Source organism: Oncorhynchus mykiss, chromosome 2 (genome assembly GCF_013265735.2).
Source record: "Oncorhynchus mykiss isolate Arlee chromosome 2, USDA_OmykA_1.1, whole genome shotgun sequence".
Lineage (NCBI taxonomy): Eukaryota > Metazoa > Chordata > Actinopteri > Salmoniformes > Salmonidae > Oncorhynchus > Oncorhynchus mykiss.
The window spans coordinates 90,077,411-90,099,961 of NC_048566.1; the positions used below are offsets into that span (position 1 = coordinate 90,077,411).

Below are 22,551 nucleotides of genomic sequence, written 5' to 3' on the forward strand. Positions count from 1 at the left end.
AACAAACAAGTACTTACTCTGTGATAAGAAATATCCCCAGGACAGAGCCAGCAACCTACAGCACACAATAAACACAGTTAGACTGAGGGTGGCAACAGCATGCATTGAAATAATACTGTCAATAAATGCAATTATGACCCAACAGGGACCCTCTAGTCTAGCGCTCCCAGACATCAGTCCACATTCTTGTTCAAGAATCTGGAAGAGTCCAGAAATGCTGGAGTTGAGTTTAGGGATTCTCTAATACAGTATCGTTATGGGTTAATTGTCAGATTCTCCCTAGGAGAGGTGGGTGTAGAGTCAGGCGCAGGAGAATAATAATGGCAAGAAGGGCGTTTATTTACAAGTCCATCAAAAGAACAGGCACAGGACCACAACAACAGCCACTAACAAAAACAGGAATGCAGTCCAGTAGACAGACAAACAAAACGCAACCCCAAACCAATGACAGATACACAAACAATCCCGCACAAAACATAGAGGGTAGGGCGAGAATAAATACCCCACTGATTAACCTAAACTAGACACAGGGGTGGCAGGTGGCCTAGTGGTTAGAGCATTGGACTAGTAACCGTAAGGTTGCAAGTTCGAATCCCCAAGCTGACAAGGTACAAAACTGTCGTTCTGCCCCTGAACAAGGCAGTTAACTCACTGTTCCTAGGCCGTCAATTAAAATAACTGACTTAGTTAAATAAAGGTAAAATAGAAATAAAATATACACAGGTGATCACAACACAGAACAAAGATAAGGGATCAGTGGCAGCTAGTAGACCAGCGCCGCCCGAAGACGAGCCGAAGTCATGACATTAATATATAATATTTCCTTTAATACAGTATTGTTATGGGTTATTATATAATATTTCCTTCAATACAGTATTGTTATGGGTTAATATATAATATTTCCTTTAATAGAGTATTGTTATGGGTTAATATAACATCTTTCCTCTAAGACAGTACCATAAGGGGTAATATAACATCTTTCCTCTAATACAGTACCATAAGGGGTAATATAACATCTTTCCTCTAAGACAGTACCATAAGGTGTAATATAACATCTTTCCTCTAAGACAGTACCATAAGGTGTAATATAACATCTTTCCTCTAAGACAGTACCATAAGGGGTAATATAGCATCTTTCCTCTAATACAGTACCATAAGGTGTAATATAACATCTTTCCACTAAGACAGTACCATAAGGGGTAATATAACATCTTTCCTCTAATACAGTACCATAAGGGGTAATATAGCATCTTTCCTCTAAGACAGTACCATAAGGTGTAATATAACATCTTTCCTCTAAGACAGTACCATAAGGTGTAATATAACATCTTTCCTCTAAGACAGTACCATAAGGGGTAATATAACATCTTTCCTCTAAGACAGTACCATAAGGTGTAATATAACATCTTTCCTCTAAGACAGTACCATAAGGGGTAATATAACATCTTTCCTCTAAGACAGTACCATAAGGGGTAATATAACATCTTTCCTCTAAGACAGTACCATAAGGTGTAATATAACATCTTTCCTCTAAGACAGTACCATAAGGGGTAATATAACATCTTTCCTCTAAGACAGTACCATAAGGTGTAATATAGCATCTTTCCTCTAAGACAGTACCATAAGGTGTAATATAACATCTTTCCTCTAAGACAGTACCATAAGGGGTAATATAACATATTTCCTCTAAGACAGTACCATAAGGGGTAATATAACATATTTCCTCTAAGACAGTACCATAAGGGGTAATATAACATCTTTCCTCTAAGACAGTACCATAAGGGGTAATATAGCATCTTTCCTCTAAGACAGTACCATAAGGGGTAATATAGCATCTGTCCTCTAATACAGTGTTGTCATCGGTTAATATAGCATCTGTCCTCTAATACAGTGTTGTTATCGGTTAATATAGCATCTGTCCTCTAATACAGTGTTGCTATCGGTTAATATAGACTCTGTCCTCTAATACAGTGTTGCTATCGGTTAATATAGACTCTGTCCTCTAATACAGTGTTGTTATCGGTTAATATAGACTCTGTCCTCTAATACAGTGTTGTTATCGGTTAATATAGACTCTGTCCTCTAATACAGTGTTGTTATCGGTTAATATAGACTCTGTCCTCTAATACAGTGTTGTTATCGGTTAATATAGACTCTGTCCTCTAATACAGTGTTGTTATCGGTTAATATAGACTCTGTCCTCTAATACAGTGTTGTTATCGGTTAATATAAACTCTGTCCTCTAATACAGTGTTGTTATCGGTTAATATAGACTCTGTCCTCTAATACAGTGTTGTTATCGGTTAATATAGACTCTGTCCTCTAATACAGTGTTGTTATCGGTTAATATAGCATCTGTCCTCTAATACAGTGTTGTTATCGGTTAATATAGACTCTGTCCTCTAATACAGTGTTGTTATCGGTTAATATACTCTGTCCTCTAATACAGTGTTGTTATCGGTTAATATAGACTCTGTCCTCTAATACAGTGTTGTTATCGGTTAATATAGACTCTGTCCTCTAATACAGTGTTGTTATCGGTTAATATAGACTCTGTCCTCTAATACAGTGATGTTATTGTTTATTATAGAATCTCTACCGCAGGGATGGGCAACTTTGATGGGGATGGGTGCCACAAAGAATTTGAATTTCTTCATTGAAAATAAGAATTTTTCTTAACTGACTTGACAAGAAAAATAAAGTAAAAATAAATAAAAATGAGAGGCCGCAATTGCTCGCTGGTCTGCGAGCATCATGGGGCCCCTGGCCGGTAATTCTACTATGATAACAAGTTTAGATAGCTCGCTAAACTAACTTTGCAATCTAAAAAATGCTAGCTGACATGGGATAACTGACTGACTATCAGTGACTGAAATAACAAGAGAAAAACTGCTGATGCACCACCACATTTTTAAATTCACCTTGTGTATTCTACTATTCTAACTCAGTTAAGACCCAGACTGAGTTCCACCCTAAAAGAAAACAAATATTGATCCGAGGGCCTTGAAAAGCGGGGCCACAGACCGCATGTGGCTCGCGGGCAGCCAGTTGCCTATCCTTGCTCTACAGTATCTCCGAGTCAGGGATCATCTAAAGCTATCATTACCTCGAGAGCGAAGATGAGGAAGATGAAGATGAGGACGTAGACCAGGTTCCTGTTGGTGAAGATGTAACGCAGATAGGTGTTCCACGACGTCGTCTCAAACACGTTCTCACGCTCGTCTGCAAAGCATTGCTACAAACAGACAAAAGAGATACGTCAAATGAAATACTAAAGCCTAGCTGTCTTTGTGTTTTTGTCTTCAAACGTTTATGTTCAAACTTTACTTTGGAAAAGGTGGTTCAAACACTGGAGAACATTCTATGACGTCCCTTTGGCAACTCCTTGATCCTAACCATAACCTCCATGTGCTCTTAAAGACCTGCAGCTACAGGAGAAAACGTCCAAGCTGCTGCCTTCACTGAACCTACCTCCATGTCCTCCTCATCCACATCCTCACTGATGTCATAGACACTATCTTTGGACAGGCGTCGTGCGTAAATGTCCAGCTCAGAGGCCAGCTCGCACTGCGGCGTGACGGACAGCTTCTTCCTGAAGGATGTCTGGAGCTGCTCCCTCCTGCCCTGCCCTTGTGCGTTGGTGATGAACTGCAGCACAGACTGGCGCCGCTGCCCGCTCAGGTGCTGCAGACCGTCGTGGTACAGGTTCCCCCGGGGCAGCGACTCTTCCACCTATAATCAAATCAAATTAAAGCTAGATTTTTTTGTATATATTTTGCCTTTATTTAACCAGGTAAGTCATTGAGAACACATTCTCATTAACAACGACCTGAGTTTATTTGTCATTTGTACAGAATACAGCAAAGTAGTGTAAACACATACAAGCTCTCGTGTCAAACAGTGTAACAGCTATAAAACACAATAAGACCAACTTCAATTGTCACGTGCCCCGAATTCAACAGGTGTAGACTTTACAGTGAAGTGCTTACTTACGAGCCCATTCCCAACAATGCAGAGTTAAAAAGTATGCCACAATTGTGTTCAATAAAAAAGGAAATAGTAACACAATAAAGAGGCTACAGTACATACAAAGAGTACCAGTACCAAGTCAATGTGCCGGGGTACGAGGTAGTAGAGATAATGAAGGTAATACAGTATGTATGCATGGGTAGGGGTAAAAGTGACTAGGCAATCATGATATATAAGAAACAGAGTAGCAGCAGCGTATGTGAAGTGTGAAAGTGTGTCTATGTGTGAGTGTGCATGTGTGTGGTGTCATGACGTTACCCTCTTTGGGTGTGGCGAGCCCCATCCCCCTCTCCCTGCCTCCCCCTTTCCTCCTTCAACTAGGCTGCTGTGGTCAGAGAGACGTCGTAAATTCCTGAGGATGTCCTCATGGACACACAGTATAGAGAGAGTAAATTTTCATAGAGAACAGGGGAATGTCTTCCACCTCACAGAACTCGAGGTCCGAACAAATTTCATGTTCCGGAGAAAGTATAGAAGATCGGTGAAGAATCCAGCTACGAACTGGTCCATTTGTTACGACATGGGGAAGCTCATGGGAGACGGTGTGGCCACATTACCATAACGCTGTTTATATAATGTCATTGTTGTTTAAGATGAATGAGTGAGTATAATACTGTTTACACAATTTTACAATGTGATTTTGGACTGTTAAATGAAGGAAAACTCAAAAAGGGAATTGGAGTTAACTAAATCAGAGGACCGCCCCTGAGCCCAGTTAGGGTCAGGTGTCCTGGGACAGCGCTTTTCTGCAATTCCGAATAAAACCCAACTTTGAGAAATTATCACCAGACCATGTTTTTCTCCATTTGGAGAGGACAAAGGTTGTAGACCATTGCTGAATCTTTTAACCATACCACGTGGTTAAACTCTTAGACTATCGATACCGACAGAATAAGAACAAGTCTTTGATATGAATTACTAGTCTGCAGTTAGGAATTCGGTATCATTGAACGCGAAGAAAGACAACCGCCGAAACATCCATTCTATAACTATCCCCTCTAACCGAGAGAGAGAGAGAGAGCGAGGGAGAGCGAGAGGACAAAACTTTCCAAAAGAAACAAACTTTACACCAGCGATCAAGATCGACACACTGAGCGTAAATATATATATATTGATTGCAATTCTTCCCGAATGAGTGAGCGTTCATGTGCAAAGGATTAGCATTTTAATTGTTATAATTAACTCTGTAGTGACTTCTTAGTCGACCCCCACTTCCCTTTTGTCTAACAAGCCGCCATGCCGGTTTAGCCCACTAGGGCACATTCTCCTATCATTTCATGTAACCATATTTACTGTTTGTTTATGCATTTCTGTGAATTACTTAGTTAGTAATAAATAAATTATTTAAGACAATTGATGTGAATTACTTAGTAATACATAAATGATTTAAGACAATTGATGTATGGACTCATAGTAAAGACTGGGTTCGTGCAGATAACCAACAATTTACGACGTTTGGAATGAGACTAACGTGAGGTAAAGTAAATAATTCATTAATTCGAAGACTAATTGATCAGATAAAATATCTGAAAGGTTATATTGGGAAATTATAACTTTGTAATCTGAATATTTTTCCTTGGTGCCCCGACTTCCTAGTTAATTACAGTTACATGATTAATCAGTTTAATTGCGTAATATTAATTACAGAGAATCTTTGATAAAAACTAAAAGTCTTCGATTAAATGATAGTAAAGACACGACAGTGGTGTCAAGAGGCATGTTCGTGAGCGTATGTGTTTTGTGTGTGTGAGCATATGTAGTGTGTGTGTGTGTGTGTGTGTGTGTGTGTGTGTGTGTGTGTGTGTGTGTGTGTGTGTGTTGGAGTGTCAGTATAGCATGTGTGAGTGTGTGAGTAGAGTCTAGTGAGAGTGCATAGAGCCAGTGCAAAACAATTAAGATAAATAAATAAATAAATACATAATAAGGGAGGCGGGGGGGGGGGGGTCAATGTAAATTGTCCGGGTAACCATTTGAATCACTATTATGGCTTGGGGTTAGAAGCTGTTCAGGTGCCTTTTGGTCCCACACTTCACATGCTGGTATCGCTTGCCTTGTGGTAGCAGAGAGAACAGCCTATGATGCCAGGAGTCTTTGACAATTTTTAGGGCCTTCCTCTGACACCACCTGGTATAGAGGTCCTGGATGGCAGGGAGTTTGGCCCAGTGATGTATTGGTCGGTACGCACTACCCTCTGTAGAGCTTTGCGGATGCCGAGCAGTTACCGTACCAAGCAGTGATGCAGCCAGTCAAGATGCTCTCAATGGTGCAGCTGTAGAACTTTTTGAGGATCTGAGGACCCATGTCAAATCTTTTCATCCTCCTGAGGAGGAAGAGGCGTTTTCGTGCCCTCTTCACGACTGTGTTGGTGTATTTGGACCATGATAGGTCCTTAGTGATGTGGACACCGAGGAACTTGAAACTCAGGAGGGGACTAAGCTCGCACCTCTAAGGGCCCCCCGTGTTGAGGGTCAGCGTGGTGGATGTGTTGTTGCTTACCCTCACCACCTGGGGACGGTCTTACAGGAAGTCCAGGATCCAGTTGCAGAGGGAAGTGATCAGTCCCATGGTGCTTAGCTTAGTGATGAGCTTGGAGGGTACTATAGTGTTGAACGCTGATCTGTAGTCAACGAACAGCATTATCACGTAGGTGTCGTTTTTGTCCAGGTGGGAAAGGGCAGTGTGGAGTGTGGATCTGTAGGGGTGGTATTCAAATTGGAGTGGGTCCAGGGTTTCTGGGATGATGGTGTTGACGTGAGCCATGACCAGCCTTTTAAAGCATTTTATGGCTACAGATGTGAGGGCTACAGGCGGTAGTCATTTAGTCAGATTACCTTGGTGTTCTTAGGCACAGGGACTATGGTGATTTACTTAAAACATGTATGTTTTAGAGACTGGTCAGATAGTGGTTGAAAATGTCAGTGAACACACTTGCCAGCGCATGCTCCGAGCACACATCCTGGTAATCCATCTGGCGCTGCAGCCTTGTGAATGTTAACCTGCTCAAAGGTCTTACTCACATCGGCTATGGAGAGCGTGATCACACAGACATCCAGAACAGCTGGTGCTCTCACGCATGTTTCAGTGTTGCTTCCATCAGAGGGGGCATAGAAGGCATTTAGCTCGTCTGGTAGGCTTGTGTCACTGGGCAGCTCTGGGCTGGGTTTCCCTTTGTAATCCGTGATAGTTTTCAAGTCCTACCATATACGATGAGAATCAGAGCCGGTGTAGTAAGATTAGGTCTTAGTCCTGTATTGATGCTTTGCCTCCTCTGACGAGGAGGAGTAGTAAGGATCGGAGGACCAATGCCCAGCATGGTACGTGTTCATGCTCTTTATTAAAACAAGCACGTGAAACGACACATTAAATAACCAACTGAAACAGTGAAATAACCAACCGAAACAGTTCCGTGTGGAACACACAGACACAGAAAATAAACACCTACGAAACACAAGTGGGAAAAGGCTACCTAAGTATGATTCTCAATCAGAGACAACTAACGACACCTGCCTCTGATTAAGAACCATACCAGGCAAAATGCAAACACAACATATAAAACGGAACATAGACAAACCCACCCAACTCACGCCCTGACCATTCTAAAACAAAGACCTAACAAAGGAACTAAGGTCAGAACGTGACACTTAGTGCCAGAATCGGTTTGTGGTGGTAAATAGACAGCTATGAAAAATACATATGAAATCTATCTTGGTAAATGGTATGGTCTACAGAGCATCATGAGGTATTCTAACTCAGGCGAGCAGAACCTCGAGACTTCCTTAATATTAGTGATCGCACTCCAGCTGTTGTTAATAAAGAGACACCCTCCTCTGATCTTACCGAACTCTAAGAGCACTATGTAAATAAAAAATAGAAAAGCACCCTCACCTGATCATCCTCGGGCACCACAGAGAACTTCCTCTCCGACAGCTCCCGCACGCCATCCTCGATGGTAGTGGACCCTGGGGTTGGAGCCTGGCTGTTTTGGGGCCCAGTACCGATGAAGGAGAACTTACGTGCCGTTGCTAATGGATTTAAGATAATCGACTGTTTACGTTTCTCCACCACTGTGAGACCGTCGCCCCCGGCGATGGTGATGCCTTGAGGTCCCGTGTTGCCGTTGATGACCGAAGGCGGGGGCTGGCGGAAGGACTGGCGGATGGGCTCGTGGCCACGGAGGACAGCGGATTCGTCGATGGAGACACGTCGGAGGGTCTCGGTGAGGATGGAGCTGCGGCGTTCGGCTTTGATGTTGTCGTAGGCCTCCAGGCCCAGGAGCAGGGAGCTGAAGTCTGGTCTCTTGGCCTGCAGCTGGGAGAAGGAGCCGTAGAAGTAACACACTCCGTTGTGAAGCAGAAGGATCTTGTCTGCTCTCTTAAGGTGGTCCAGCTTACTGGTGACCACGATACGAGTCTTGGAGGACATCAGTTTACACAGACACCTGGCAAGAGAAAATACGTGTATCCTTTGTTTAGTTTATCAACCTTTACTTTAACAGACAGGCATGAAGTGACATTTGGAAAACATGTAGTTTCCTAGGAACGCGAAGAGATTCACATTGTAAAAAAAGTTTCACATTGCTGTTCAATCATGTGCTTGCCCTCATTTCTGAGAGGAAAGATGCTGATAACACAAATGTCTGAAAATTAGATCAAAGGTCATGAATGTCAGACACAAAGTTACATTTCCGCAAAAAGCCCACACCTTACCACCTAACCCAATTGCTCAATAGGTTAAAGACAACAAGACCTTGATCTTAACCTTCTCTCTTCACCTTAACCATTTACCCAGCAAAACCCCCACCCTCATCTCCCAGACTCAACCCATCCCCCAACCTCATCTCCCAGACCCCAGCCTATCCCCCACCCTCATCTCCCAGACCCCAGCCCATCCCCCAACCTCATCTCCCAGACCCCAGCCCATCCCCCAACCTCATCTCCTAGACCCCAGCCCACCCCCCACCCTCATCTCCCAGGCCCCAGCCCATCCCCCAACCTCATCTCCCAGACCCCAGCCCACCCCCCACCCTCATCACCCAGACCCCAGCCTACCCCCCACCCTCATCTCCCACCCTCACCTCCCAGACCCCAGCCCATCCCCCAACCTCATCTCCCAGACCCTCGCCCATATGAAAGCTTCAGTGTTGAGCCACAGACAGACCTCTCAAAGATCTCTTTCTCCGTCACAATGTCCAGGTGGGTGAAAGGCGAATCCAACAGGTAGAGGTCAGCATCCTTGTACACGGCTCTGTAAAAGCACACACATACACGCACACGCACACACGCACACGCACACACACACACACACACACACACACACACACACACACACACACAGATGCACACTCATACACAGATACACAGAGATGCACACACACAAATATAATTGGAAGTAAGTAATAAATCAAACAGGCATCTAATTAGGAAGTCAAGTCCTAGTGGGATTCAATTCATTTTAAATGATACATCTGGCCAAACTGGCAGTGATACTCTCAGTTAAGTGGGAGCAAATGGAGACCGGGACAATAAAACCAATAAATAATGCATATGTTCAGAATGTTGGACTAGACATAGAGATTTAATGGGAGTAACCAGAAATATTAGATCATAAAACACTACAGTTATAGGAGCTGGACTAGATGTCTTCACGGATCCACCCGAACCGGAATACCCGAGACTCGAGCGAGTCTGGGTCCAAAATTCAAACTTTTTGCTCGGGTCCTGGTCAGGTCCTGTTTGATTGTCATCGAGTCTCGGGTCTATGTAGCTACAGCTGATAGACACGAGTGGATCCGACCAGGGTTCTGCATATGTTACTTATAAAGCCCTTTTTACATCAACAGATTTCACAAAGTACATATACAGAAACCCAACTTAAAACCCCAAACAGCAACAATGCAGATGTAGAAGCATGCCTAGAGCATATTAAGTTTACGCTAATAAGGTTCATTTATTGACTTATAGAAGGCCTAGCCAACATATAAAGCCCTATTCGTTAACCAGAAGAGCAATTTGACTGATAAACATATTTTTTTGGTCACTCGGTCCAATCGGGTCTGTTCTGGGTCTGGTTGTTGTTGGGTCCATTCAGGTTCGGGTCTGAGAGTACCGGGTCCGTTCAGGTCTGACTTTTTGGACCCGAGAAGACCTCTAAGCTGAACGAACAGTCAGATGAAAGCATTGATACTGTAGTAATCATCTTTTTGAACGGGGGAGATTTAATGAATGAATGTTGCCATGGTGAAAGATGGTGAAAGGTGCTGGGTGTGAGTGATGCATGCTAAAAGACAGGTGTGTGCCTATAGGTACCTACCTGGCCAGACCTATCCTTGCCCTCTGACCTCCACTAAGGGTCACCCCTCCCTCCATAAGGGGCGTCTTGTCTTTCTCCGGCAGCAGGGCCAGATCCTGAGGCGAGAGCAGCGGGGGTTTAGATACATGTTTGAGATGCACACACACAAATCAAAAGCTGAAATATTAAATGTAGGGAGTAGGGACATCATAGCCCTACTAGGGGAGCCCGACATCATAGCCCTACTATGTAGGGAGTAGGGACATCATAGCCCTACTAAATGTAGGGTAGGGACATCATAGCTCTACTAAATGTAGGGGAGTAGGGACATCATAGCCCTACTAGGGGAGCCCAACATCATAGCCCTACTATGTAGGGAGTAGGGACATCATAGCCCTACTAAATGTAGGGGAGTAGGGACATCATAGCTCTACTAAATGTAGGGGAGTAGGGACATCATAGCTCTACTAAATGTAGGGGAGTAGGGACATCATAGCCCTACTAAATGTAGGGGAGTAGGGACATCATACCACAACTAAATGTAGGGGAGTAGGGACATTATAGCCCTACTAAATGTAGGGGAGTAGGGACATCATAGCCCTACTAAATGTAGGGGAGTAGGGACATCATAGCCCTACTAAATGTAGGGGAATAGGGACATCATAGCCCTACTAGGGGAGCCCAACATCATAGCCCTACTAAATGTAGGGGAGTAGGGACATCACAGCCCTACTAAATGCAGGGGAGTAGGGACATTATAGCTCTACTAAATGTAGGGGAGTAGGGACATTATAGCTCTACTAAATGTAGGGGAGTAGGGACATTATAGCTCTACTAAATGTAGGGGAGTAGGGACATTATAGCCCTACTAAATGTAGGGGAGTAGGGACATCATAGCCCTACTATGTAGGGGAGTAGGGACATCATAGCCCTACTAAATGTAGGGGAGTAGGGACATCATAGCCCTACTAAATGTAGGGGAGTAGGGACATCATACACCTACTAAATGTAGGGCAGTAGGGACATTATAGCCCTATTAAATGTAGGGGAGTAGGGACATTATAGCCCTACTAAATGTAGGGGAGTAGGGACATCATAGCCCTACTAAATGTAGGGGAGTAGGGACATCAAAGCCCTACTAGGGGAGCTCAACATCATAGCCCTACTAAATGTAGGGGAGTAGGGACATCATAGCCCTACTAAATGTAGGGGAGTAGGGACATCATAGCCCTACTAGGGGAGCCCAACATCATAGCCCTACTAAATGTAGGGGAGTAGGGACATCATAGCCCTACTAAATGTAGGGGAGTAGGGACATCATAGCCCTACTAGGGGAGCCCAACATCATAGCCCTACTAAATGTAGGGGAGTAGGGACATCATAGCCCTACTAAATGTAGGGGAGTAGGGACATCATAGCTCTACTAAATGTAGGGGAGTAGGGACATCATAGCTCTACTAAATGTAGGGGAGTAGGGACATTATAGCTCTACTAAATGTAGGGGAGTAGGGACATTATAGCTCTACTAACTGTAGGGGAGTAGGGACATTATAGCCCTACTAAATGTAGGGGAGTAGGGACATCATAGCCCTACTAAATGTAGGGGAGTAGGGAATCATAGCCCTACTAGGGGAGCCCAACATCATAGCCCTACTAAATGTAGGGGAGTAGGGACATCATAGCCCTACTAGGGGAGCCCAACATCATAGCCCTACTACATGTAGGGGAGTAGGGACATTATAGCTTGACTAAATGTAGGGGAGTAGGGACATCATAGCCCTACTAAATGTAGGGGAGTAGGGACATCATAGCCCTACTAAATGTAGGGGAGTAGGGACATCATAGCCCTACTAAATGTAGGGGAGTAGGGACATCATAGCCCTACTAAATGTATGGGAGTAGGGACATCATAGCTGTACTAAATGTAGGGGAGTAGGGACATTATAGCTCGACTAAATGTAGGGGAGTAGGGACATTATAGCTTGACTAAATGTAGGGGAGTAAGGACATCATAGCCCTACTAAATGTAGGGGAGTAGGGACATCATAGCCCTACTAAATGTAGGGGAGTAGGGACATCATAGCCCTACTAAATGTAGGGGAGTAGGGACATCATAGCCCTACTAAATGTAGGGGAGTAGGGACATCATAGCTGTACTAAATGTAGGGGAGTAGGGACATCATAGCCCTACTAAATGTAGGGGAGTAGGGACATCATAGCTGTACTAAATGTAGGGGAGTAGGGACATTATAGCTTGACTAAATGTAGGGGAGTAGGGACATCATAGCCCTACTAAATGTAGGGGAGTAGGGACATCATAGCCCTACTAAATGTAGGGGAGTAGGGACATCATAGCTGTACTAAATGTAGGGGAGTAGGGACATTATAGCTCGAAAAAATGTAGGGGAGTAGGGACATCATAGCTCTACTAAATGTAGGGGAGTAGGGACATCATAGCCCTACTAAATGTAGGGGAGTAGGGACATTATAGCTTGACTAAATGTAGGGGAGTAGGGACATCATAGCCCTACTAAATGTAGGGGAGTAAGGACATCATAGCCCTACTAAATGTAGGGGAGTAGGGACATCATAGCCCTACTAAATGTAGGGGAGTAGGGACATCATAGCCCTACTAAATGTAGGGGAGTAGGGACATCATAGCCCTACTAAATGTAGGGGAGTAGGGACATCATAGCTGTACTAAATGTAGGGGAGTAGGGACATCATAGCCCTACTAAATGTAGGGGAGTAGGGACATCATAGCTGTACTAAATGTAGGGGAGTAGGGACATTATAGCTTGACTAAATGTAGGGGAGTAGGGACATCATAGCCCTACTAAATGTAGGGGAGTAGGGACATCATAGCCCTACTAAATGTAGGGGAGTAGGGACATCATAGCTGTACTAAATGTAGGGGAGTAGGGACATTATAGCTCGAAAAAATGTAGGGGAGTAGGGACATCATAGCTCTACTAAATGTAGGGGAGTAGGGACATCATAGCCCTACTAAATGTAGGGGAGTAGGGACATTATAGCTTGACTAAATGTAGGGGAGTAGGGACATCATAGCCCTACTAAATGTAGGGGAGTAGGGACATCATAGCCCTACTAAATGTAGGGGAGTAGGGACATCATAGCCCTACTAAATGTAGGGGAGTAGGGACATCATAGCTCTACTAAATGTAGGGGAGTAGGGACATCATAGCTGTACTAAATGTAGGGGAGTAGGGACATTATAGCTCGACTAAATGTAGGGGAGAGGGACATCATAGCTGTACTAAATGTAGGGGAGTAGGGACATCATAGCCCTACTAAATGTAGGGGAATAGGGACATTATAGCTTGACTAAATGTAGGGGAGTAGGGACATCATAGCCCTACTAAATGTAGGGGAGTAGGGACATCATAGCCCTACTAAATGTAGGGGAGTAGGGACATAATAGTCCTACTAAATGTAGGGGAGTAGGGACATTATAGCCCTACTAAATGTAGGGGAGTAGGGACATCATAGCCCTACTAAATGTAGGGGAGTAGGGACATCATAGCCCTACTAAATGTAGGGGAGTAGGGACATTATAGCCCTACTAAATGTAGGGGAGTAGGGACATTATAGCCCTACTAAATGTAGGGGAGTAGGGACATCATAGCCCTACTAAATGTAGGGGAGTAGGGACATTATAGCTCTACTAAATGTAGGGGAGTAGGGACATTATAGCCCTACTAAATGTAGGGGAGAGGGACATCATAGCTCTACTAAATGTAGGGGAGTAGGGACATCATAGCCCTACAAAATGTAGGGGAGTAGGGACATCATAGCTGTACTAAATGTAGGGGAGTAGGGACATCATAGCTCTACTAAATGTAGGGGAGTAGGGACATCATAGCCCTACTAAATGTAGGGGAGAGGGACATCATAGCTCTACTAAATGTAGGGGAGTAGGGACATCATAGCCCTACTAAATGTAGGGGAGTAGGGACATCATAGCTGTACTAAATGTAGGGGAGTAGGGACATCATAGCTCTACTAAATGTAGGGGAGTAGGGACATCATAGCCCTACTAAATGTAGGGGAGTAGGGACATCATAGCCCTACTAAATGTAGGGGAGTAGGGACATCATAGCCCTACTAAACGTGTTGAGGAAAACAAAATCAAAAGTTCAATACCTTATTGTTTACATCTGTGTTAACAGACATAACAGACTGAGATGGCAGCTAAAGAAATCTATGACTTCTGAAAGAATGTTGACAACAAACTGGGCAAAGACTCAATTCAACGTCCCCTAGTTTTTCTGTCCAGTGTTTAAATGGGAAATTAAATTAACCTGTTGAAAATGTACAACTTGTTGAGTTTTGCAAATCCAATTCCTTTTCCACATTGGGATACAGCCGCAGCGTAATCAAATCACATGTCCTTAAAGCTATTTAAAAAAGTTATTTACAGTATAAGTACCAAGCTGAAAGACACAATGGTTTGATTTCAAAAGTCTAATAGCACCACGTCAAAAATACCAAACCAGAAACACTGAAACATAAAAGGAGTAGGAAAAACGATCACAGCTGAGGATAAATTCATTATTAACTATTTCAAACACAAACGTCTGACACACATGTACACCAACATGTAAAATAATGAATGGAGTCAGACAGTGATGGAACACAGTCTACCATCATAAAACCGCCTACCTTTTTTAATGCTACTTCCGCTGTCCAAAAGGAAGGCATTGGGAATTAAGTTAACATGTTGTTTAACAGGTCTTAAAACACAGCAAGTGGAAAAAGGCACCTTGTGTGTCTCATACTGAACAAAGCCACTGCATTCGTTCCAAATGGCACACTGTTCCCTATATAGTGCCCTTCTTTTTGAACAGTAGCCTGGTCAAAAGTAGTGCACTTTTTAGGGAATAGATTGCCATTTGGAACGTATCCGCTGTTAGGCTGGAGCTGAAACCTACAAGCTAACCAAGGGCAAATGTGTCAAATCCATGGGGTTTACAAGACACAGCCCATCAATGGTAGATGTCTGGTCCTGGGACAGGCCACAATAGTCTGCAGCACAATCACAAGCCCTACTAAACACAGTCTGATTCGTCTGGGCACACAGAAACAGGTGTCTCTCTTTTCTCTCTGTCTCAGACCACGTACACCAAATTGCTTTTGTCATATTACTCACTTTGAGAAATTTCATATTCATGACTCTTCTAAAGTCGCTCAATTGACAGTGTGGATAAAGGTAGACGTTGCAGTTACATACGAGGGAATGGTCACTATCGTGAGCTGTCAAAGCGATTAAATATGTTCATACAGTAGTGTTTGCTTTAAACACACTCTGATGTTGGTCAAACAGCCATTGTGTAACACACCATCCACTTTATCTGTGGCAAATCAGCAATACCCCAGGGCATGAGTGGTGCCAATTGGCCACTCTAATCATTTTCACACCTTCTCAAAAGTCAAAATGTAAAACCAATGATAACTACTGTATAGTAGCTCTGCTGCCCAGAGTTTTCTGGTCAGGTCATGTAGTCAGGAAAAACTCCTGATCCTAAATATACACAGATACACAGATTGACAATGAGTGCTAGTCTAATCTACATCAATGCCTGTGTCTCTGAGCAAGCTGATATTCCGTCCCAATGACATAATGTGGTGCATCCATGGCAACGGGAGTGTCTGGGACAGTAATCCAGTGACACGGCCCCCCTGCTGAGGCAGCACTTTGAACACACTGCCCATGACTTAACAATGGGGCTCCACAAAGGGATGGGACGGCATTGTGTGTGTGTGTGTGTGTGTGTGTGTGTGTGTGTGTGTGTGTGTGTGTGTGTGTGTGTGTGTGGAGAAATATGACACATCAACGCCTCACAAAGGCTACTGGGTAGACAGTCAAGTAGAACATATGAGTCAAGGGAGAAGGAGAGAGAATTGGGTTGGGAATGAGAGAGTAGCAACAGAACAGGGGGAGGTTGAGAGAGTAGCAACAGAACAGGGGGAGGTTGAGAGAGTAGCAACAGAACAGGGGGGGTTGAAAGTAGCAACAGAACAGGGGGAGGTTGAGAGTAGCAACAGAACAGGGGGAGGTTGAGAGTAGCAACAGAACAGGGGGAGGTTGAGAGTAAAAACAGAACAGGGGGAGGTTGAGAGTAAAAACAGAACAGGGGGAGGTTGAGAGAGTAGCAACAGAACAGGGGGAGGTTGAGAGAGTAGCAACAGAACAGGGGAAATTGAGAGAGTAGTAACAGAACAGCGGGAGGTTGAGAGAGTAGCCACAGAGCAGGGGGAGGTTGAGAGAGTAGCAACAGAACAGGGGGAGGTTGCGAGAGTAGCAACAGAACAGGGGGAGGTTGAGAGTAACAACAGAACAGGGGGAGGTTGAGAGTGACAACAGAACAGGGGAGGTTGAGAGTAACAACAGAACAGGGGGAGGTTGAGAGAGTAGCAACAGAACAGGGGGAGGTTGAGAGTAGCAACAGAACAGGGGGAGGTTGAGAGAGTAGCAACAGAACAGGGGGAGGTTGAGAGAGTAGCAACAGAACAGGGGGAGGTTGAGAGAGTAGCAACAGAACAGGGGGAGGTTGAGAGAGTAGCAACAGAACAGGGGGAGGTTGAGAGAGTAGCAACAGAACAGGGGGAGGTTGAGAGAGTAGCAACAGAACAGGGGGAGGTTGAGAGAGTAGCAACAGAACAGGGGGAGGTTGAGAGAGTAGCAACAGAACAGGGGGAGGCTGAGAGAGTAGCAACACAACAGGGGGGGTTGAGAGAGTAGCAACAGAACAGGGGGAGGTTGAGAGAGTAGCAACAAAACAGGGGGAGGTTGAGAGAGTAGCAACAGAACAGGGGGAGGTTGAGAGAGTAGCAACAGAACAGGGGGAGGTTGAGAGAGTAGCAACAGAACAGGGGGAGGTTGAGAGAGTAGCAACAGAACAGGGGGAGGTTGAGAGAGTAGCAACAGAACAGGGGGAGGTTGAGAGAGTAGCAACAGAACAGGGGGAGGTTGAGAGAGTAGCAACAGAACAGGGGGAGGTTGAGAGAGTAGCAACAGAACAGGGGGAGGTTGACAGAGTAGCAACAGAACAGGGGGAGGTTGAGAGAGTAGCAACAGAACAGGGGGAGGTTGACAGAGTAGCAACAGAACAGGGGGAGGTTGAGAGAGTAGCAACAGAACAGGGGGAGGTTGAGAGAGTAGCAACAGAACAGGGGGAGGTTGAGAGAGTAGCAACAGAACAGGGGGAGGTTGACAGAGTAGCAACAGAACAGGGGGAGGTTGAGAGAGTAGCAACAGAACAGGGGGAGGTTGAGAGAGTAGCAACAGAACAGGGGGAGGTTGACAGAGTAGCAACAGAACAGGGGGAGGTTCAGAGAGTAGCAACAGAACAGGGGGAGGTTGAGAGAGTAGCAACAGAACAGGGGGAGGTTGAGAGAGTAGCAACAGAACAGGGGGAGGTTGACAGAGTAGCAACAGAACAGGGGGAGGTTGAGAGAGTAGCAACAGAACAGGGGGAGGTTGAGAGAGTAACAACAGAACAGGGGGAGGTAAAAAACAAACAAAGCAAAAGAACAAAGCAAAGACAAAGGAAAGACAAAGGAAAGACAAAGGAAAGATAAAGGAAAGCAGAAAAAGTAAAGAAACATCCGACACAATCACATCAAAGACCAGACCTGAGACCAAAGGAATTCTAACCAAGTTAACAAACAACAAGGTTACATAGTCCACCGTACCTCCTCCAGCTGACATGCCTTGATGACAGAGGTGTAGCGGAATTCGTCGTAGGTCAGACCAAACAGGATGTTGTCACGGATGGTTCCGGGCATGATCCAGGAGGTCTGGGGGGAGAAGGAGATCCGCCCACTGTGTTTGATCTTCCCCTCTGACGGGACCAGCTCTCCCAGGATCATCATTAGCAGGGAACTCTGGGGGGAGACACAGAATTAAAGACAACAGACACAGATAAAATACAATTTTATCTCTATGGAAGACACACATTAGTGTGTGTGTTAGATTCCAGATGCAACTTCAGGACATCTGTTGGGACATTGGGCTGACATTTGTGGACTCCCTTAGTTGAGCATCTCTCTGGTGCCTGACAATGGAAAATAACCCTAACCTAAAGTGTCAGTTTTCACACCATTTGTTTTTGCCTGTCAACAAAAGCAGATCTATAATTTCTAGGAATACTACTTACCAGTTGGCAGGTAAAATGTGTCCGTCGCTATCAAAAAACGCATTTAGAACCATTTTTTATCCAGCGTCTTCCACTAGCCTACGACTAACATTTTCCACCGGAAACACTTGCTTCTTTGTGTTTCCAGTGGAAAATGTCAATAGTAGGCTAATCGTTGAAATGGAAGACACTCTGACATAATGAGATGTGAGAAATACAGGGACTGCAGTTGGCACATTTACAGAAATGTTGATTAATGTACAATGTTCGTGTCAAATCAAATCAACCCAAAAAAGTAAACTACAACGGCCCAGACCTCCTCCATCCACCCCAGTGTTCCCTGACAGACAGTGAGTGGTAGTGGTACCTTTCCCGAGCCGGTGGACCCAGCCACGGCCAGCATCTGTCCCTTCTCCAGATACAGGCTGATGTTCTTGAGGACAGGAGTAACATATAGGTTGGTGAAGAACAGCCCTACGTCACCGTTAGGGTGGCCGTTAGACTTGTTCTCCTGCTTTATCTTCTCAAACAACTCCCCGATACCCTGGAGAGGGGGAGAGAGTTGGCGGAGGAATAGAGAGAGAGTGAGTGAGGGAGAGAGAGAGAGGGGGTAGAGGGAGAGAGAGGGTGAGAAAGAAAGAGAGGGTGGGAGAGAGAGAGGGTGGGAGAGAGAGAGAGGGTGAGAGAGAGAGAGGGAGAGAGAGAGCGAGAGGATGAGAAAGAAAGAGAGAGGGTGGGAGAGAGAGAGGGTGAGAGAGCGAGAGAGAGAGAGAGAGAGAGGGTGAGAGAGAGAGAGGGAGAGAGAGAGGGTGAGAAAGAGAGAGGGAGAGAGAGGGTGAGAAGAAAGAGAGAGGATGAGAGAGAGAGAGGGAGAGAGAGAGAGGGAGAGAGAGGGTGAGAGAGAGAGAGGGGGAGAGAGAGAGAGGGAGAGAGAGAGAGAGGATGAGAAAGAAAGAGAGAGGGTGGGAGAGAGAGAGGGTGAGAGAGCGAGAGAGAGAGAGAGAGAGAGAGAGAGAGAGAGAGGGTGAGAGAGAGCGGGTGAGAGAGAGAGGGTGAGAGAGAGAGAGGGAGAGAGAGAGAGGGTGAGAGAGAGAGAGGGAGAGAGAGAGAGAGGATGAGAAAGAAAGAGAGAGGATGAGAGAGAGAGAGGGAGAGAGAGAGGGTGAGAGAGAGAGAGGGAGAGAGAGAGAGAGGATGAGAAAGAAAGAGAGAGGGTGGGAGAGAGAGAGGGTGAGAGAGAGAGGGTGAGAGAGAGAGAGGGAGAGAGAGAGAGAGGATGAGAAAGAAAGAGAGAGGGTGGGAGAGAGAGAGGGTGAGAGAGCGAGAGAGAGAGAGAGAGAGAGAGAGAGGGTGAGAGAGAGCAGGTGAGAGAGAGAGGGTGAGAGAGAGAGAGGGAGAGAGAGAGAGGGTGAGAAGAAAGAGAGAGGGTGGGAGAGAGAGAGGGTGAGAAATAGCTTTACATTATATCAAATGTAAATTTCTCTCATACAATATGACCAGACCAGATTGTCTGAAACAGTGAGCTCATGTGTGTACAACTCTGGTTGTATTAGAAATACTATTTGTGCATAAAAGGGACAACAGACTAGTGATACAATGCTCTGATGGTGGCTTTATGCTGAAATGTCTCAGACATCCAGCTGGGAAAATGAGAAAGATGAGAAAGTATTTTTTGGTCATTTATTTTCAAGATTCTGGGAATCACTGAGAAATAGGAGACTCTTGCGCCCCAAAGAAAAAAGGCCTCAAATGCCAGTATTGGCCCCTAATCCATCAACATTTCCATAGAAATCAAATCACTGGTGAGAGTTCTGTAGGAGAGAAACGGTGAACCTGGTTGGTTTGTTAAATCATTTACCTGGTGACGTTTTATGGGTCAGTGATCTTCTAATGCCAAGGGCTTCTGTCACTTCTATAGCTTACACTGCGTCACATTCATATTCAAATGAGCTGACGTACATGCAGTCCACAATAAAGACCAGTCTGACAACTCTGGCCTATTTCCAAAACAACTTTCACAGGAGGAGACGCTGGGATAGAATCCTGGATGTGATAAATGAATGGATTCCTAACCAGATTTTCCCAGCATAGAATAGGTTTAGTATAGTTTACCACCATGCAGCATAGAATAGGTTTAGTATAGTTTACCACAGTCCAGCATAGAATAGGTTTAGTATAGTTTACCACCATGCAGCATATAATAGGTTTAGTATAGTTTACCACCATGCAGCATAGAATAGGTTTAGTATAGTTTACCACCATGCAGCATAGAATAGGTTTAGTATAGTTTACCACAGTCCAGCATAGAATAGGTTTAGTATAGTTTACCACCATGCAGCATAGAATAGGTTTAGTATAGTTTACCACCATGCAGCATAGAATAGGTTTAGTATAGTTTACCACAGTCCAGCATAGAATAGGTTTAGTATAGTTTACCACCATGCAGCATAGAAAAGGTTTAGTATAGTTTACCACAGTCCAGCATAGAATAGGTTTAGTATAGTTTACCACCATGCAGCATAGAATAGGTTTAGTATAGTTTACCACAGTCCAGCATAGAATAGGTTTAGTATAGTTTACCACCATGCAGCATAGAATAGGTTTAGTATAGTTTACCACCATGCAGCATAGAATAGGTTTAGTATAGTTTACCACAGTCCAGCATAGAATAGGTTTAGTATAGTTTACCACCATGCAGCATAGAATAGGTTTAGTATAGTTTACCACCATGCAGCATAGAATAGGTTTAGTATAGTTTACCACTGTCCAGCATAGAATAGGTTTAGTATAGTTTACCACCATGCAGCATAGAATAGGTTTAGTATAGTTTACCACAGTCCAGCATAGAATAGGTTTAGTATAGTTTACCACCATGCAGCATAGAATAGGTTTAGTATAGTTTACCACCATGCAGCATAGAATAGGTTTAGTATAGTTTACCACAGTCCAGCATAGAATAGGTTTAGTATAGTTTACCACAGTCCAGCATAGAATAGGTTTAGTATAGTTTACCACCATGCAGCATAGAATAGGTTTAGTATAGTTTACCACAGTCCAGCATAGAATAGGTTTAGTATAGTTTACCACAGTCCAGCATAGAATAGGTTTAGTATAGTTTACCACAGTCCAGCATAGAATAGGTTTAGTATAGTTTACCACCATGCAGCATAGAATAGGTTTAGTATAGTTTACCACAGTCCAGCATAGAATAGGTTTAGTATAGTTTACCACCATGCAGCATAGAATAGGTTTAGTATAGTTTACCACCATGCAGCATAGAATAGGTTTAGTATAGTTTACCACCATGCAGCATAGAATAGGTTTAGTATAGTTTACCACCATGTAGCATAGAATAGGTTTAGTATAGTTTACCACCATGTAGCATAGAATAGGTTTAGTATAGTTTACCACCATGCAGCATAGAATAGGTTTAGTATAGTTTACCACCATGTAGCATAGAATAGGTTTAGTATAGTTTACCACTGTCCAGCATAGAATAGGTTTAGTATAGTTTACCACCATGCAGCATAGAATAGGTTTAGTATAGTTTACCACCATGCAGCATAGAATAGGTTTAGTATAGTTTACCACAGTCCAGCATAGAATAGGTTTAGTATAGTTTACCACAGTCCAGCATAGAATAGGTTTAGTATAGTTTACCACAGTCCAGCATAGAATAGGTTTAGTATAGTTTACCACCATGCAGCATAGAATAGGTTTAGTATAGTTTACCACTGTCCAGCATAGAATAGGTTTAGTATAGTTTACCACAGTCCAGCATAGAATAGGTTTAGTATAGTTTACCACAGTCCAGCATAGAATAGGTTTAGTATAGTTTACCACCATGCAGCATAGAATAGGTTTAGTATAGTTTACCACAGTCCAGCATAGAATAGGTTTAGTATAGTTTACCACCATGCAGCATAGAATAGGTTTAGTATAGTTTACCACAGTCCAGCATAGAATAGGTTTAGTATAGTTTACCACCATGCAGCATAGAATAGGTTTAGTATAGTTTACCACAGTCCAGCATAGAATAGGTTTAGTATAGTTTACCACTGTCCAGCATAGAATA

At 44.1% G+C, this 22,551-nt stretch overlaps 1 protein-coding gene across 1 annotated transcript in view; it reads right to left on the reverse strand.

Moving 5' to 3' along the window:
- The window catches only part of LOC110499460 (cystic fibrosis transmembrane conductance regulator), an 80,308-nt gene that overhangs the window by 32,715 nt on the left and 25,042 nt on the right, over nucleotides 1-22,551 (reverse strand). The window contains exons 11-18 of the mRNA XM_036958645.1: nucleotides 18,844-19,020; nucleotides 18,034-18,225; nucleotides 10,339-10,433; nucleotides 9,187-9,273; nucleotides 7,915-8,467; nucleotides 3,472-3,732; nucleotides 3,107-3,235; nucleotides 18-55 (exon numbers count right to left, since the gene is read on the reverse strand). Coding sequence (XP_036814540.1) covers nucleotides 18-55; nucleotides 3,107-3,235; nucleotides 3,472-3,732; nucleotides 7,915-8,467; nucleotides 9,187-9,273; nucleotides 10,339-10,433; nucleotides 18,034-18,225; nucleotides 18,844-19,020 — 1,532 coding nt within the window. The remainder of the gene's footprint in view (nucleotides 1-17; nucleotides 56-3,106; nucleotides 3,236-3,471; nucleotides 3,733-7,914; nucleotides 8,468-9,186; nucleotides 9,274-10,338; nucleotides 10,434-18,033; nucleotides 18,226-18,843; nucleotides 19,021-22,551) is intronic.